General features: G+C 38.3%; 1 protein-coding gene across 1 annotated transcript in view; it reads right to left on the minus strand.

Annotated features, from left to right (window-relative positions):
• Positions 1 to 19,584, minus strand: part of rnf13 (ring finger protein 13) — a 34,783-nt gene that overhangs the window by 8,477 nt on the left and 6,722 nt on the right. The window contains exons 4-8 of the mRNA XM_028444435.1: positions 17,636 to 17,758; positions 4,294 to 4,381; positions 3,115 to 3,205; positions 2,516 to 2,621; positions 1,347 to 1,440 (exon numbers count right to left, since the gene is read on the minus strand). Of these exons, the coding sequence (XP_028300236.1) occupies positions 1,347 to 1,440; positions 2,516 to 2,621; positions 3,115 to 3,205; positions 4,294 to 4,381; positions 17,636 to 17,758 (502 nt within the window). The remainder of the gene's footprint in view (positions 1 to 1,346; positions 1,441 to 2,515; positions 2,622 to 3,114; positions 3,206 to 4,293; positions 4,382 to 17,635; positions 17,759 to 19,584) is intronic.

A 19,584-nucleotide genomic window follows, 5' to 3' on the forward strand; every position in this document is an offset into this window, starting at 1 on the left:
TTTTTATCTTCACATACCTCAACTCTGGAGGCACATCGAGCTCTTTAAATAACTGTTGACACAAGTAAAAATAATTTGTTTTAAACTATTTTGGAAACAAATTTTGGCTCAGTGTCATTTTCAAAATTAAAATGTAAGCAGGGCAATGAAAGATGATAAAAACTACACCATAACTAATGTTTATTGCATTAATAGCCTGCCCATAATTGTATTAAAAAAATCAATACTTGCCTCCAAGGCATATAACATATGATTGTTGCATTTTTATGCTAGTAAAAAAATAAAAAATAAATTTAAATCGCAAAAAGGAGTAGATTTACTCCCCAAAATTATGCTCTTCATACAAACAAAGAAAAACTTCCTCTTTCCATTAAACTCAGGCACGCTGATGACGTGATCTAAACCACATACCAAACTATCAGTCATGTGTCCAGTCTCGACAGACAAAAGCTCTACTAGTGGTGAGATTGGTGGGAAAAAAATCAAGACCACAATAATCCGATTAGCTCCAAAGTGCAGGAATAATCTGTCAGAATGCATTGAGGACTTCCAGGTTCAGAGTTGAAATGCCATGAGGAGGAACGAGGTGATCACCAATACCACCAATTCTTGGGTCTGCAGTTGATTCCAGATTGGACGACAAATGATTCAAGAATAAGATAAAAGCTTGTTGATATAAAGAAATATGAATGTATTTTTCAGCCTGAGAAAATGGTTCTTTGTTAAGACTAAAACTATTCAAAATGTCCACAGCACTCAATCTGTACCATATATAGACGTCACGTATGTGACAACTTCAATAAACACCACATTTTTCCCCTAATGTGAAAATATATTTATATATGTAGACTTGACAAGGCACATGCTTCCAACAAAAACTACACAAAGAAAGAAAAAAGACATCCATCAGCAAACATTTGGCACCGCAGGTTCTCCAAATGGTTCCCTGCACAGTGAGTGAGTGCAGAACACTAAAAGGATCAACACCAATGCTACACTTTCCCACGAGTCAGCGGTCTCTCAGGGCAAGACAATAAACCATCAACCGTCTCCATCTATCAGATTTCACAGTTACTACAATATAACTCAAGAGCACTGAAGTTGTTTGGTTGACAGAAAACACACCCAAACACAATTGAGTCATTGTGTTCATGAGTTCTCAGGCCTGTGTTCACCACAACAACGTCCACTTTACAGTCTTCGACATGAACTCCTAACAAACCCTCTGGATCCCTTTACATTCTTCCAGTCCGTCATGTTTGGATCCCCTTTCACACCAAAAACTAAGAGCATTTCCATAATATACACGTACAAGTAGCTGTTGGGACACAGTTGAGTTGATCTACCTTTCTTGTACTTGTGGATAGGAAGTTTCTTCAGCTGATCTTTGCGCAGGCGGCTCCTCCGAGCTCTGTGTCGATCCTGGACAAACTTTGTAATCTGGTTGCAGGGAACACAATAAGCAACAATCAAAACACTGAAAACTGCACATCTAGACTTCAAGCAAGTAATACAAAAAAATCTCAGTGGGCTGATGTTGGATGTCCATGGGTCATTCCATGTCATTTCAACACATTTTCAGTACATCCCACGCACTTCAGTCTCAAAAAAATTAGATTTTTACCAATTGTTTCTTAATTATTCAATAGGCACACTGTAAATGTTTTGTTTCATTGGATGAATACCTTTTGAGATATGGACAATTTAGTGACGGGGTTATGTGTTGATTTTCGTGCCGTGTCCTTATTTTTCTTCCATTTTCAGCTTCCAATATTTCAGGAACCACATCCCATAGGAAACTGAAATTTGGGATTCTAATGCAACTGCATCTACTCTCTCAGAATATACAAACATATCTGATATACATTCTATCTGGAGGACATGCCAGCCCCTCAAAATTGGAAAAGGTTTGTCGGGGTTTCGGGCTTGAACATGTTGGGCCTGTAGTAAACTACTTTGCATATGCCTCAGGTCCCTGTAATTTATTCAGCTTTGAGCTATGTACACAGACTGTTCAAACCACTAATGATTAGTCATATATATATATATATATATATATATATATATATATATATATATATATATATATATATATATATATATGCATTGGTTCTTGTGTGAGTTTTTTTTTTAAATCTGAAAAAATTTTTTTTTTACTATTTTCATTGCCCCATAACTGCATGTGGAAATGCAATTTACAGTATAGATCTGACACTTTCTTTGGACATAAAACATTTTTTCTTCATGCAGCTTCTTCATTTTTATTTTGGACCCCAACTTTGGGTTATTTCACCACTCGCGGATATTGAAAATCCTTTACAGGAGGTCATTGTAGCTTACCATTTGTGAAATGACATGAAATGACCCCTATAGAAGGTGCTCAACACATTGCAGAGGATAAAATGTACCAACTTGTATTGCATTCTTAAAAAAACTTTTAAACAAAACATCTGCATGATTTTTCTCATCTTTATGCTTATAGGCAAAGGATTTAAGAATGATCATATGTACCTACCATAAAAACAACAATGAGAATGAGGCAGATTCCCACAATGATGAGGAAGGGGATCAGGTAATACTCCAGAGGGAGGCTGAAGTCTGGCATGAGGACCACATGCCCCCTAGAACAACACGTAGCGTGCCATTAGGTGTGTCATTATATGAGGCACATGGTAAACATTAGACTGTCATACAGAGCGACACAAAAGCAGCTCTATGTGGCTGCGTTTTGTTACACATCAAAGGAGACGACATGCACGCTGTGGACTTTCCCTTAAAGCTTCTTCAGATTCTTTTTATCTGCATTACATCTGTGCTGCTAGCAGGTCAGAACTGAGCTGAAACCATGCCTACACACAGTCTTAGTATTGACAGCAGCAATGACAACAGGCCACATGACAAACCTGCTCATTGGTACACGCTGTAGGCTTGAAGCAAAATAAATATAAATAAACTCAGCTGGGAAGAATTAAAAAAGCGAGACAGTCTTAAGAGAGGAAGCTGAATAAAAAGTGCTCTTAGTGATGGAAGAAACAATTGTCAGCAAGGTAAAGAGAGCAGCTGAGCAGGAAACTGTTTCTATTTATAGTGATGAGTTCTGGAGCGTGGACTTACCCTTTGTCATACATGTAGTCGTCTCTTAACGAGTTGGCCGTCTCCTCGCTCACAAACACTGAGGGAATCACGATCAGCTTCATAACATCCACTAAAACAAGGAAAAGCCAGGGAGAAAAACACAGAAAACAATCATAAAACAAGGCCGACGAAGAAAGATAAATAACGTTTGTGGATATTAGGAGACCAAAATCATCAGTCACCTACTGACATAGAAAAAGCTTAGTTATCTTTTCTGGATACGACTGACCCTCTATGGCAGACATGGGCAAATGCAGGCCCGGGGGGCCACAAGCGGCCCTCGATTTAACTTTGTACGGCCCCCAAGTAAACGTACAGAATTACAAAAAAAAACATTACAATTACTGCAAAAACATACAAAATTACAAAAAATAAAACACAAAAACAACAAAAATACACAAAATGACTAATTACAAAATTGCATAAAAGGACATTAAGATTACACAAACACAACAAAAACACACAAACTTACTCAGAAAACATAGGAGACTACTACAAAAATTTTAAATATACAAGAACAACAAAATACACAAAAGGACTCTAAAAACACTAGACAACAAAAGTACACAAACACTTTTTTCTTTCCTGCATAAGTGCTCAAATTAGTCATTATTCTAAATGTCTGGCCCTCAGATCAGAAGATCACAGTTTTGGGGCCCATCGCTGCTCTATGGTGAGATATCATCAAGTCTATCCCAATATACTCAAGAGTTCAGGGCGACCGTGGCTCAGGTGGTAGTGGGTCATCTTCTGATCGAGAGGTTGGGGGTTCGATCCCAGGACCTGACCATGTGTCGAAGTGTCCTTGGGCAAGACACTGAACCCTAAGTTGCTCCCAGTGGTCGACTAGCGCCTTGCATGGTGTGTGAATGGGTGAATGCGCTGATATGTAAAGCGCTTTGAGACTGCTTCAGTGTGGTGATAAAGCGCTATATAAAATCAAGTCCATTTACCAAAGCTGTAAATATATATACAGTATATAAAAACACATACATGAGGGAGATCTAACCTAAAAGGATCAAATATCATGTCAATATTTACTGTGTATTATCAGATATGTGGATGGTTCCTCGACATGGAGTTGTGCATCAACATTCCTCAAGTTCTACTTGGGAATTTAAAGGCTTAGGCTCACAGATAACCAGGTGAGTAACTTACCATCATTGGATCCCATGCTGATTAAGTCATCAGAGTCCACATTATGAACAATGGCAGCCTTGTAACCAGCTTTCTGCGCATTGAGGACCTGAGAGAAGACACAACTTTTAGCTCCTAATTGATTTCATTTAAAGAAAAACTTATGGTGATTTTTTTGTAAAAGTTAAAATCCACCTCAGTCTGACACGTGTATGTAATCACTGATCACTGATCATGTGGCCAAATCTCATCTTCACAATCTGATGAAACATCCACTCACATCTGACAGGACATTGAACTACAACATGTGAGAAAGAGATTTCCCATGATGCTTCAGGCTCCCTGAGGTAGAGTCACATTGTACTGTAGAACAATCTCAGCACGATCTATTCACCCACATTAAGGCTGCTGATGTAACACTTATTCTATATATATATTTATATTTCTTCCCCCAGGCTGTCACTGTGATCAACACTAAACAGTCATAGAGTGTCAGACCTGTTTCTGTTACTGTGAAATAACCATGGAACTAAACATAACAACCCTGGATCAACCTGTCACTGAGACTGTTCATGGACATAATATTTTCATTTAAATGTTCACTACTCATCAATGCACTACTGCACTATTATCTTATTATTATTGTATTTTTATGTCATTTCATTATTATTATTACTATTATTATTATCTTGTTATTCTATTTAGTTTGCACATATTAGTCTAACTACTCTTTATATTTATGTTATACTTCTTTTTTTATTTATTTTTATTTATTCTGGTTGATTGTTATTATTTAATGTTTACACTATCAGAGAGCACAGTTCACTAAGACAAATTCCTCGTGTGTATTCAATACATTACTTGGTCAATAAAGTTGATTCTGATTCTGATTCTGATTTATACATATATTCCTGTTATTGTGGTGATAAAGTTTTAACACAGACCAATGTCAAGTGCCCGTTCCAAACAATATAAAAATTATACAATGATCATCTAATATGGAACTTTGGTTTTAAAAATCTAAATATTTGACAGTATTTCCTATAAGCCTATGATTAGCAGCCCACTACAGACTACACCTGTCACAGCTATTAAAAACAAACACTTCAATGTGTTAAGATGTAAGAAACACAACATGCATGTTAACCAACATGTTCATACAGGTCTGATTTATTCCTAATTTCCCATCATCTCTTGTATTAATTATGGGAGCAGCTTTTCTGTATCCTGCTGCTTTTTATAGCAGCTTCAAATTCACTTTTAAAAATGTAGTGTATATATAAATCTAAAATAGTTTAATCTATATACAAGCAGTGCAGGTGCCATGCAAGTTATCTCATGAAATGTATAGTTTTTAGTTAATAGAAATGAAGGAGTAGCATGTAAATACATTCATTTAATAGTGTTAGAGGATTTTACTGAGGAGCAGTACACTAAAGAGAAACCAATATCTAATCCAGCCAATGAATCCCAAAATAAGACATAACACATCTTCTGCACACTTGTTAATTGGTGATGATCACGTGTTAACTAGAGAGAGCTGTACCATTGTACATCATTGTCTCTGCATAACTCAGTTTCAAATGTAATGTAATGCATTAACAGGTACTTTCAGGTAAAAACACTTTTATTCACACATTGTTATAAGAAAGAAAGATATTGTCACTGTGTTATGTAATAACAACATCGTGTATAAAATCCCAACAATTGTGACTGTATGGTAAGTAAGGCTACAGAATCCACATTTTTAAATATGTGTTTTCGAAAGACAACAACTTGTGTGAAATTGAGTCATTTTAATCCGTTTAATTCTTGTGCTTCCGTGGGGTCCTAATAGTTGAAATCCTCTGCATTGGTAAGCCTTGGTGTGAAAGTCACTGATGATGTTTTGGCACAACCCCCACTGAGGAGACACCAATGTTAATTGGAAGTCAGAATATGAACAACTCTCCCATGCCCAATTAACATCCATCACCAGATTAAGCATGAAAACAACAAACATGCACATTATGTCACACGGCACAAACTAAACATGCCCTGTTCAGTGTGTAACATGTGGCAGTTAAAAGAGGACGCTCAAACAAACCCAGCGTTGTAATAGTTAAGAGTTTCTGTGTGACATCCAGATACTCAAGCAACACTTTCACAACAGCATTGTCCTTGCATTGCTCTGCAAGGAAATCCATTTACAACACTATTATGGCCCGTGTGGACACAGACACTGAGAGGCTCTGTCTTTTGTCTGTTCCATGTCATTGTGATTTTATGCACAGGCATACGTGAGGCTGCGTGTACGGCAGCCGCGGCATTGTGGGCCCATGTGCTAGCCTGTGAGGGGTTATTGTTTGGGGGTATCAATGGCTGCTGTGTGTTTCTCGAGGAGGGACGTCTGGATACGTTCAATTGGAGCTACAGACCATCGTCTGTTTATTCGCAAACACATGGGCCAACCCTCACTGCCCACATGCATTAATGACTAATGTTTACCGCTAGGGCTGCAGCTATGCAATATTTTATCATTGTTCTGTTGTTTATTCATTATTCGATCTATTAATTAAATAAAATATGCTTAATATATGCTTCCTTAATTAAAGCTCATAAAGGTGACAGGGCAACCGTGGCTCAGTGGTAGAGTGGGTCATCCAATGACCAAAGGGTTGGGGGTTTAAATCCTGCAAGTCATTGTCATCGAGTCCTTGGGCAAGGCACTTTACCCACATTGCCTCGTATGAATGGGTATGAATTGTGCATGAATGTTGGTGGTGGTCAGAGGGGCCGTAGGGGCAAAATGGCAGCCCCGCTTCTGTATCACCACTGGTATCACTGATGTAAATGAACAATGGTTTCTGTAACTTCTGTAATGCGCTTTGAGTCTCACCGAAAAAAGCATTATATAAATCCAAGCCATTATTATTATTATTATTATAAATATAGAATAGAAAATAAGACCAATCACTTAAAACCAACCAATTAGTTTCTTTTTTAAATATTCGGAAAAAAGATCCATATTTGCAGTGAAAAGATTCCCCAACATGAAAATTGTCTAGAAATGTAACAGACATCATGATGAATGATCAGTAACAGCCACCTAAGCTGAATGTAAAAGATCCCGCGCTGGAGGAGATTGTGGACTTTGGGAGGAGGGAGCATTCTTCAACCCATTCTTTGGTCCTTCTGAAGGATAGCTGCCTTGAGGCTATGAAAACTTTCCGTCAACTTTCAATATATCTGTCCTGTGGTGAGAATGCATGATGGGTAACTTTGCATGGTTGCATGGAGGAAAATGTTGGAAGACATTTAAGTGCATTGTTGTTGATGCTGCATTATTTTCTAAATCTTTCGTGTAATATCCCAATTTAAGCTTTTTTTTTTTTTTTTTTTTTACATTTAAGGGAAGGAGGAAATGTGGCTGTAGGCTATATGCATGCCAGTTCATGGTGTGGTCTGCAAGTCTGGGACCTGCAGAGGAATTCAGCCTCTGCTGCTGGTTCACTCTTGTGCTTGCTTGGGCAAAAATAAGGACGCGCAGTGCATTCCTCAAATGTAATAGATGCGGGAAAACATGATTTGGGCCCTCTAAGGACTCAAACTTGCACATAGAGCAAACTCGTGCATCGCAATAAATAGATCTTAGTTTCCAACAACATAATCCAGGGACTTGGTTCAGTTTGGCAAGGAACAAAGAAAATTATTACACCTCAATTGTGTTTGGTTTCTGTTCACACTGGGCTTTTCAAAGTGCTCTATACTGCCAGGAAAACCTCATGCAGTTAAAAGAGCAGCTTTTTTGGAAAACTAGCGATCAAATCAAGCATTTCCATCAAGGACAAGAAAAACAGATAATATGAAATTCCGAAACATTAAGCGGCCAGGGTCGAAAACCAAAATCCACTCCCATCAGTGGGCTTATTGTTGGCTGCCATTCTCTCACTCTTTATAAACCTTGATGCTCATATGGGTTTACACAAGGATCTGACTGCATAACAACTCCCAGCACTTCCTTGCTATTCCACATCCGGCCAGGAGATATTATCCAACCAAAGCTGCTTTCACATAGGGATAGCCCCAGACTTGGGCAAAATGGGAGGGGAGCTGATAATTGTAACACTTTGATTTGGCTACTCTGTGTTTACAATGCACTTTTGGAATTGCTCCAAAGTGATGGGGAAAACCCGTTTACTTACAGAGCTGCCCGTTATTGATGCACAAACTCAAAACGTAGTGTGTCACAGAGAAATGCAGCTGGTAGAGCTTAGGCTCAAAACATGTTAAAACCTTGTTTTTTTGTTGAACAGCTACAAATATCCACACGCGCCTGCCCCTCATCACTGATTCCCGTACGCATATGAGCCATTTTTAATGTTTCATTGTGGGTTTTTTCCTGCAGTGCTGATCCACATATCTATATGATGCATCATATCACTTTTGCAAACATCCAATCTGCTTTTAATAAGCGTTTTGGAACCCAAAATCTGATGCTTTTATATGTTTTTGACAGTTTATTTCTCCTAAAATGCCAAATAGTCGCTGCTATAGCTGAACTATAAAAACTAAAATATCTTCTGTCCAGGGTGTCGCCATGTTTTTGATGTCCTAAGGGCCCATAAATGGGCTCTGAATACCTCTGCCATCTGAGTAAACATTTATTTGGTAAAAGAGAAACTGGATGAAGTATAAATAAATATACTAAGCATTTAAACTGCTTTACCTTTAACAATTCCCTGTAATGGATTGAAGTTAACAAAAATAAAATTAAAGAGTTTGTGTGTAAAACTATTTGAGCCAATGGTTGATCTTTCAGATCAGTACTTGTTTCGGTAATGTAATCCTGCCCCAATCATCTTGTGATATTATCTCTCTAAATGTTCACCTTACTTTCCATTAACTCCAGCTGGTCCATGCCTGCCACCCCCTCTACACTCCATAATCTCCATTTAAACTCAGTTTGTTTGTTTTTGTAAAATAAGCATTGCCTCAGGACAAAACAAAGATCAAGTACAGACTGAAAGAGAGAATATTGTTGATGTGTAGATTTTTAAAAGCAGAAAAACAGGGTTCACATTGGTGAAACTAAAGCCATAACCTCCACTATATCTCCATTTTCCAGAAACATGGAAAATGTGTCCAAGAATGTCAACCAACAGGTCAGACAGTCCCTATTGTTGAGCAACATGGACTTGGACCCTGTTTGCTTCACGATGAGTAAAAAAAGTATAAATGTGATTAAATCTGATCTACTGCATCACAGTACACCCAAATTTGTCCTGTGACCAGACAACTATATTTAGATATTACGCTTTGATTGCTATCCTGCCATTCAACCACACCATTGTGTACATTTATATCTAAATTACTCCAATGAAGCTTGGTTTCAAGCCTGCTTTTTCTTTTCTTAAATGTAACTAAGGAGGGACTCTGGCTGTGGTTGTATGCATGCCAGTGCATGGCGTGGTCTGCAAGTCTGGGATCTGCTGAGGAATTCAACCTCTGCTGCTGGTTCACTCTTGTGCTTGCTTGGGCAAAGATAAGAACGCACAACGCATTCCTGAGACCAAAGAGCGGGAGAAAAATGAGACCTCTGAAAAGAAAAAAAAAAAGTCAATGACGCTGAGGCCTGTGCACCAAAAATCCATAAAGAACAGATCTGTGTTGCTCCTCCAATCATCTACATCCACAAGCATTCATTAAGCACTCTATTAGTTATTATGTATGATATTAACACCCCACAGGGTAGAATACTACTTTATTATAAAAGAAGACATTTATAAAATATTTCTACTACTTTAACCTTTGATTAAAACATGAGGCACACAAGCTGTCCTGAGCACAGTAAAGAACTCGAAACCAGAGAACTTTCAACGCTTTCCATCATGTGATTCCATGACTCGGCATTTGTTGTTTTTTTTCTTCTTAAACTTACAATTATCTCTTTTTCTTTCTGGAAATGAAATCCAAGATGAAAAATAAAAGACACACTATCTGAAGCTTGTTCTTCTCTGTGTGGTGTACAAACTAATGACAACAAAGTGAGAATGTCTTCAATAATTGTTTTTAATTAGCCCTAAGGTTTTTTAGGCTTTTCTGTATACTTTTAAAAGCTCCACCTACAAATTAAATTGCAAAATCAAGCTCATAATACAAATTACAATAAAAAATTCAAGTTCCTTATGTTACAGTTATAGTTGTAGTATGTTACCCTTTTGTGTACTCTATCTTCAATATTCATAGAAATAATACATCATTGTCTTGTGTGTTTAAATGGGGGCATACTGGCTTTACAACGGGAAATGAAAATTGCAACATGTCCAATAAGGAAGTCATTGCATTTAAACTCACTAAAACTATTTTGTGTTACTTCACAATATAATAACATTTTCAGTTCATTTATTCTATACAGTTATACAGATGAACAACTAGGTACAATGTTAAACCTAAATTCCCCTAAAAAATATCAGCTCTAACAGCCAAATCACCATTCTAACATCACATCATAATTGATGTTAAAGCGCAACTATCATCCTTTTTATTGGGTACGGTAACTCAATTCATTGTGAATCCTGCCTTACTGTGATGGGAGGGGGCGATAAGCCAAAAAGCAACATTATTATTAACACTTAAGGCAGTTTACTCTGTATTTGCATTTTTAAACCTCCAAAGCCTCAAGAACTTTGAGTTGTAGCTCGATTACATTTCATTACAGACATTACTGAAGCTTTGAATGAAGAGCAAATATTGTAACATATTCATAATTATCACTTTGTTGTTCCTGTTTACCGTTTGATTTGAACCTGAATAGTTCCAACTTCCCTTATAATGAACTCTCAGTAATAGTTTCAGTGGGAAAAGCACTAAAGGCGTTCTCACTTGAGTGTCCAAACAAACATTCTTAACAGTTGTTACAAGGTTTGTGATCCTCTCAGCATTTACCCGTCCTTCATCAACAAAGGCACAGCTGCCTGGAGGCCTAAGTAGTCGACTGCTGAACTGTGTGAAAATCAGCAGATCATCACCTTGGCTAAATGTTTTTCCTTTTACTTAAAAGTAGTGCAAAACATTAGGAAAATAAATGTGAGAAAGAAGCAAACACACAAAATAGAACTATTATAATTATACAACACGTTTAAAAATCACTTGAATATGCAGCTGCGGGGTGGTTTTTCTCATTATATCTCCTGTTTATCTTGTTTAAGTGGGTTAGATGTCCTCACCCTAGAGCGCACACATTAAAAATTACATAAGCGGTCAAACATGTGATGACATCCTGGATAAAGTCTTTCTTCATTATGTGGGTGTGTCTGCTCTGAAAGGCTGAGCTCGACAGTTGCTCATTCTCAGGCTCTTATTTCGTATCACTTCCTGTTTCTACCTTCATGTGCACTTGTTTCACCGTCTACTTCCCCTCTGCTCTCACTCCTGATTCTCAGCCTTGGCCATTTCCTCTAATGCACAACCTACTGTCATTTTTTTCCCTCCTATTTCTCTGTTCTTGTTCTCCGGCCTCGTCATTCTTGTAATATTATCCTGAGTGCCAACTTCTGCAGAACCCCACCCCCTCTTTCTAATTTTTAAACTCTGGGCCAGTTCACCACAGCTTGACCCACATAATAAATTATTATTGCTACTTTTCCTTCCCCTTACTTTGTCCCGCCTCCCTCCATGGTGTTTTAGAAGAATGCTGCATCGTGCAGGGCGGATTTTAGTTTCAAGGTCGAAGTAAACGGTGAGATAAACAGTTCAATAAAAAAGCAAACTGAAGGGAAGGGCAACTGATAGCAACGCACAGATGCAATACACAACAGAACTACAGGTGCAACAAAAACTCATGTAACACACACTAGTAACCAGGGTATGAAATAAAATATTATATATATATATATATATATATATATTTATGAATGTATGAATGTCAAAATGAATTCCTGTGATTGCAACCATGTCGGAAATGAACTGAATAAATAAAATAAAAAAATATATATATATCATGGGGGTAATGTTGGCCCCCATAGTCTAAAACATTGGGGCATTTAAAAAATGATTTGGGGCCATGGAAAAAAAAACGTAGTTAGAGTCGTTATATTTTTATAGATTAAAATGCACAACGCAAGTAGAGACAAAGCTCACCCTTTCTTTTTCAGAGAAATTTGTAAGTACTGTAGTACGGTCGCTATTACAGTAAGAAGACAGATGTAGGGAAACTATGGGTTTATTCAGCTCCTAACGGCCTGTAAATATTATACAATATACCTTAAAAACAAACAGAAGTATAATGGAAGTTTAACAGACCTACAGTTTCTAAAGAAATGTATATATACATTATGTCGGGAGAATATTGAGTCAAGATACTGAAACAAGGTTTTTGGCAGCATTCTTGGCAAAATGGCTCTTGCTAGTTTCTGACACTGCTCGTAACCCTCCTGTATCATTCCCCATGCTGTCATTCAATGGAAATATTGGCTTTGTTGTAAGTTTAGTTTCAGGTAAAACATGTTTGTCACCAGTCTCTTACAGTACCTGCACATATGTGAGCTTTAATGCGTGCGTGTGGTTATTTTAGCTAAATGGAAGAGCCGAGATGTTTGTTGCCGCAACAAATTGCAAAAGCAATACCATCATCTTAGAAGAGGGCCACGAGATGTGCCTTTTACACTGAAATAATAAAACAAGCCTCTTGCACAAACTCCCCTCAGTCTCATGACAGCGTATGACTGTGCTTGACTGGATGCATGATGTTGGCTGTGCGTGGCTATAGGGCAAAGAGGTCATAAGAGCACAAACAGGCTGCACCATAAGAGGTTTTTATGAGGTGGGGCATTTGTAGCAGGAAAGGGTAAATGGTGACTAGTTCTGACCTGTGGCACACACAGACTCTTCTGTGTAGACAGAGGGGACCTGTTGAAAGGTTCTGCTCTGGGGTTGCACAATGCGTCCCTACATCTTTGCAGATATGCCTAAGTTCTTCATGATAAGCTGAGCAGAAACAGAGGGCCCTGAACACAGCTGAGGGTGATGACACAAGGCTTTAGGCTTCAATTTTATTCCTCATCTCTTAAACTGGATACTTCAATACCTCCACCACCTGCAGAAACTTTGGTTCTGTCGGAGATTTCTTCCTGTTATAAAAATTAAATAAGGGTGTTTTTCATGTGGATCTTGTTGGGATCTTTCTTTCTTACTATGAATTTTATGTTGTTAAGCACTTTAAGATGACTTTGTTGTATTCTGTGCTATATATATAAAGTTGAATTGAATAGATTTCTTTCACTTATATCTTTCAAATGAAAAATGCACTATTTAAAATGTTTATGCAACAACATAATGTCCTAAAATTAGGGGTGTCCTGATACAATTTTTTCACTTCCAGATTTTACACCTGATTGAGTGATTAGTCTAACTGGGTTACTACTCAAAGTAGTCCCTCTCTTCTGGCAGCTTTTGTCATGGTGATAAACACTGGCCGAAGGAATGTGAAAGAAATGAATCACAAGTTGCATGTTTAGTAGATTTTTTTTATCCTCATTACAATAGTTGATATTATCAAGTTATTTTTAACAAGAAAGTCAAAAGACACAAACAGTGAGTTTAAAGGTGGGAAAGACAGTTGATAAATTCAAAAGACAAGGTGTAGTTTAAATTAGCTCAACATTGCTTAGTACCTGAGTACATGTTATATAACCAGCACATTATGTCTCAATGTACCGCGACCTTTGCCTGTGTGTGTGAGTGTGTGTGTGTGTGTGTGTCACTGCAGTGTAGCTTGCAAAAAAAAAAGAAAAAAAGAGCAGTGGGCACAGGGGGTGTTGAAGGCAGGAAGGGGCGGGGTTTAGAGTTTCCGGTCTTCTTTCCCTCTTCGACTCAAAGAGGTTAGAAGGTCAGATACGATACGACCACCCCTTCAGCACCTCAAAGCGTCCTCATCCAGAGGAAGTGGGAAATATGCCAGCCTCTCTGGAGGTTTGGGTTAGAAAACAAACATCTTTAGAGGAATGCACTGTCGCACAAAGCAGCACTTGCCCGCTACCATTCAATCGACCCGTCATCCCGGTCAGTGTGAAAATCACCCTTGCACTCCACACTCGCCTTTCTCTAATCACTTCTTATCACAACACACGCACGAATCTTCTTGTACATGCACACACATCACCGAGGGAGGTGCTAAAACTTGACTGCGGGTTAAGTGGCTGAGTGTCTGCTTTATGGACCATAACAGCCCTGGATCCATTAAAACTGAGCTGCTGCTGCACTGCAGATGCTGATGGTTAAAAGCCGTAGCTGCCGAGGGTTTAAAAAAAAAAAATGAAGGCGATGATACTAAGGCAGGGTGCATGTTGGCCAAGAGAGACAGGGCAGAGAGATGGACAAACAGTCGAATGCCTTGTCCCAGTCAAGATGGAATCTATTATTCCTTTGTTTCGCGACAGCTTCTGCAGGGAACCGAAGCCGGCTGAGAGGAAGAGGGAGGGCTAGGTAGACAGCTGCATGCAAGCAGCAACGTCAGTGTGATTGTGCAGTTTGCAGGACGACTATTAGATAGACAAGAGGCTTGCCAGAAGCAAAGGAAAACCACTGGGGGTGGGTATGAGAAACAAAGCTACCAAGAGGTTAGTGTTGGGAGGATTTTCTTTAAAAGTCTGAATTCGAACCGCAAGGAGAGACCAGAGTAATGAGAAGTTTAGGAAAAGAAAGAGAAAATTAAAAAGAAGAATGTGAAAAGGTAGGGTTAGGTTTCCTGTTTCACTTTTAGAAAACTCTTTATCCCACTAAGCCCAACGGGTTAAACTAAAAAGTATAACTGGACCACCGATGGGGAGTGAAATGTGTACATGCTCTGGTCTAGGATGCAGCATGTCTTAAAGTCCTGCATTACAGTCTGAACCATGACTAACAGGCTCTTGAAGTATGAGTAACCTGGAATAGGCTGTCAGCCATGCTATACAAATGTTTTTCAACACAGTATTAATTTAAGATTAAGCTACAGTCAATCAGGATAACTGCATAAAACAAAAGCTTTGAAAAAAAATGAAGAGGTATAGTTTTGGAAGTCTGTTAATCCATCTCCACTTGTTGGTGTGGTGCAAACAATTCATTCTGCTTTTTGCATCCAGGTGCTTTGAGCTCCTAATAACAGTTATCAGTAATGTATCTTCCTCTATAACGCTGTTAAAAAGTTTTTTTCATCAATGCAAAATAAGGTCTGGTTACACTCCAACTCAACCAATAGCACGCTGCTTGGTCTGTCAACATGTTTCGCGGCATGTGCGAGTGTGTGTGATGTAGTCTGACCTTATAAGGCCATACCTACGCTCTGCATATACAACAGAGAAAGAAAGCATGAAGAGGAAGAGAGAAACAGCAAATGAAATGTGCAGAAATGGGCAGAAAACAGGAAACGAGTTTAAGTAATGGGAGGGGCAAAAAGGGGAAGAAGAGGAGGGGGTTAATGCCTAAAATGGGTGAAGTAAAGAAGACGATAACCTGTCACTAAATGAGTAAAGAAAGGGAGGTGGAAAAACGAGGCAAACATGTCAAGACACTACATGGTTTCTCCTTCAGCTCATTATTCATCGCTGCTGTCACACTGCTAGTGCTAAGTGTGAGTTTCTCTCCCACTGCTGCAGCTCTATTCTAGACGTTTCCATGCAGTTTAAGAAACAGGAAGTTAATATTTAGTATAACAGTTAGCATTTAACAACAAGTTAGTAACGCAACAAGTCAGTATTTGATGCATTTCAACCAAATCCTGTTTCGTGTGTACAAAAGCAACATGTATCAACTGGGCAGCATTTGTGACATAATGAGGGAGGCGTTGTAGTAAGGTCACAATAGGAGGAATTCACAAATGTGTCAACGGTGCAAAAACATAAATAAAAATGTAAAAAAAACTTCAGAAAAATAAAGAAAACGAAGTCTATCATTATCAAGTTTCATCACCATTTGCTGACATCTTAAAAAGCTTGTCACCACAGTCACTGTCCGAGGGAGCTCTATTACTCAAATATTAAGCCTAAACAATTCATTTTCTTTAAACAAAAGTTTTGGTACAACTACACCCAATCAACTAAGGCTTTTACTAGAGTAGCAATTCATGTTGGTTGCAGATCCTCACAATTTGTAGCAAAAAATGAAAATAGTTAAGATATATGAATCTAAACCTCATTTTTCGTATTAATCTTGCAGATAAATTTCGTTTTTTTGTGTGCATTTTGTTTAGTTCTTTTCAAGTTTTATTGCTACGAAATATTTTAATAGCTTAATTTAGGTACTGATTTTTAATGTCAATTTAACTCAGTTTTTACCTGCTGCCTTAGCTCTTATTGTTGTAAAGCTGGCCAGTGTAGCCATAGACTGGCATGGGATTCTTGTGGTTCTGGTTTCACAATGAAGTTTGGAGTCTAATGTTTTTGATTCAGCTGTAGGTGGAAAAGTAAACACTTTAGATTTTTATCAGCTGGTTAAAGATGTTTCTGAAGGTTTTTTTTCTTTCTAAAAGTTCGTCAGTGTCCAGAAACAAGCTCTGTGCATCTTTGAATCAACTCCCTAACAGACCCTTTAGTTCCTGCAGCTTTACAATCAACACCTTCAGCCACATCAGAAAATAAAAGATCTAAAGAACGCTGCTACAGGAAGTGGTGTTTATGGAAATGGCCACTTCCTGTTTTCCTGACCTGACACAGATCCAAGAGCCTAATACAAAGAAAGTTTCAGATGGACTGACACACAGGCTTCACACAAACATTCTGCTACAATTGAGGAGTTCGAGGACATCCACCTTATTGCCAAGGATGCGACTTCCTGATTATTGGTACAACATGCTGTGAACTAGATGAATAAAAGTTCGCTTCAATTGATTCTAGTGGTGTTTACTTGAAGATGTTCCACCTCTCATCAAAGGATCTTCTGGGTTGAAGATGCCTTTGGGTTTTAAGCAGGAGGGATAACTGGCTTGTAGCAGCCAAGCATTCAAAGCAACATCGCTTTTTGATCCTTCGATGTCGGTTCTTCCTGTCATTGTGAAGCACAATTCACCAATTGTTGGATTATTCACCCACTGATAGGGAACGTGAGCTGGGATTAGATCGGCTTGGGACACAGTTTTAACGTTGATGTGTTGTTGCAATAGTAATACTACAACACTCTTGAGACATCTTCAGTTTTTGTTTAGTAATATAGTATCGTAAAACAGCCATAGCATTTGTTAAAGCCACTACTATTATTGATTGAACTGCCCTCTTATGCCGCATGCTTATTGTCATACAAGCACCTCCAAAAATGTGGTGAAGCAAAAGCAAAGTAAATGTTTGACTGACAGTAAACAAAAAGGAAAAGGAAGACAGTGTCAGGGAAAAACACCAAACAATAACTTTACCTTGACGTCAAAGTTGCACTCAAAGCGTTTGATGAGGACGATGAAGGCACCTGTGAGGTTGTCCCTCGGAGGTGGCTCGATGGGTTCGCAAGCATTTTCTGGTCGTGCCCCGATCAGGAACCCCTGACAAGGATTCAATGAATTAGAGAAAGTGTGATTTCAAAACATCACATTATTACCAAAATAAAAGTCTTATTTTTGTGGAGTACAGCTCTTTGGTTGTCAGTGTTTTCATGTGATGGACTGTTGGCCTGTCCAGTCACGTTGTTTCATGCCCTGAGTGAACAGCTATGACATTGAGTGCAGTGCTCCTGTGACCTTGAACAATCTGAGGGCGTGTTAGAAATGAGTAGGTATTTACATTCCAGGTGTAATTTAATGGCAATGTTAGTTGAGCAGCTGTTCATGTGGACATTGCTGTCTGCATAGCGTGACCATCGGGCCCTGAGCAGGCGCAATGTTTTCAGTGTCCACATTATTCTATATTTTGTGTTTTTAAGCCAAAAACCTAATTATATAACAGAAAAATGCACTGATTGTCACATACTGGATGCTACATGGAGAGACTACTGGTAATAAAACTGCTTTTAATGAGTTTAAACTGTACAATGCATGCCTCAACTCTATCTCAGATTTAATAGCAAAAGATATACAGCAAGGCATTAAGTTATCTGCTGCTTTCTCCAGCTACACTATAAGATCCTTCCAACACTGAACAACAGCACACAACACATCAAACAATAAAGTTCACATTTTTGATCGAAGAGAAAAGACGAAGAACGTGGATGTCCAATATCCCACGCAATTTACTTCACCTTTGTAATTTCTGGAAAATTATTTCAAATTTACATTCTCAAAAGAAAACAATGTAATTTCAACCTATACTTCTTTAAGTACTAATTGTATTTATAGTAGTATAGATTTTATATCCACAAATTTGTTTTAAAAAGTTGAAGAAATAATATTTTAAACTGCCTAAATAAAAGGTGTCCCACAGTGAGATATTGTGTGGCTATTATTCCAAGTTTCTCTCACTGGGTAGAAAACAAATTAAGAGCTAGCTGCCTGTTCCTGAAATGATTACACAACAAAATGAGATCATGTCATTATTTTGTGTAAAGTACTCTTGATTTTATTTATTTTTTTATGAAAATACAGACTGATTACACTTTTTTTTTAAAAGACAAATAAAGTAGTATGAAGAATCTGCTAATGCAGCACCATCCCTCATGTTATTATAACTTACAGGAAAACAAACATCAGTCCCAGATGTGAGCCAAGTAAAGCAAAAATCAATTTAGCATGTTAACACATGCATAATGGAGATATAGCTTCACTCAGGAATTACAATTGATTTCTGTCCCAAAATAGTTTCAGGCCTTATCGTCAATTTGGCTATTAAGAAAAACCTACTTTTTTTTTTACTGACCAACTGCTTCCTAAACTGACTGATAAAATAAAGAAAGAGGGAATGAAGTGAGCAATTACTGAATGAATTTCAACTGTGGTAAGTTTACAAAAGTAAGAAAAAAAGAGGATCTTAGCAGAGAAACTGTGAAAAAAAAGAACTGGTGTGCACAACGTATGTGTTGCAACTAACACTGCTTTGTGTGTCTTGTGTACTCCTGTGCTTTTACTGCATTCAACCTGATGTCACAAAGCCACTGCTTCAAAAGAACCGGCTGCTAATATAGCAAGGAGTCAGCACAGTCAGCACTTAGTAGCAAAAACACTCCCACAAGGCCACAGTCAGCCATCATAGGTGCCGTGCTGGCGTGAGTCCAAGCAGCGCCTAAGCTGCATATGGAAAACAACCACAGTGACACATTACATTTACTGACAGGCAACCAAACCAGCTGACTGCACGCAGTCCGCCAGCAGATCAACAGGAAGGCGACTCAGGCAGTGTGAAAATGTGTGATCAGACGGGAGGAACGTGAGGAATCACC

The sequence above is a fragment of the Gouania willdenowi genome, chromosome 4 (assembly GCF_900634775.1).
Source record: "Gouania willdenowi chromosome 4, fGouWil2.1, whole genome shotgun sequence".
Classification (NCBI taxonomy): domain Eukaryota; kingdom Metazoa; phylum Chordata; class Actinopteri; order Blenniiformes; family Gobiesocidae; genus Gouania; species Gouania willdenowi.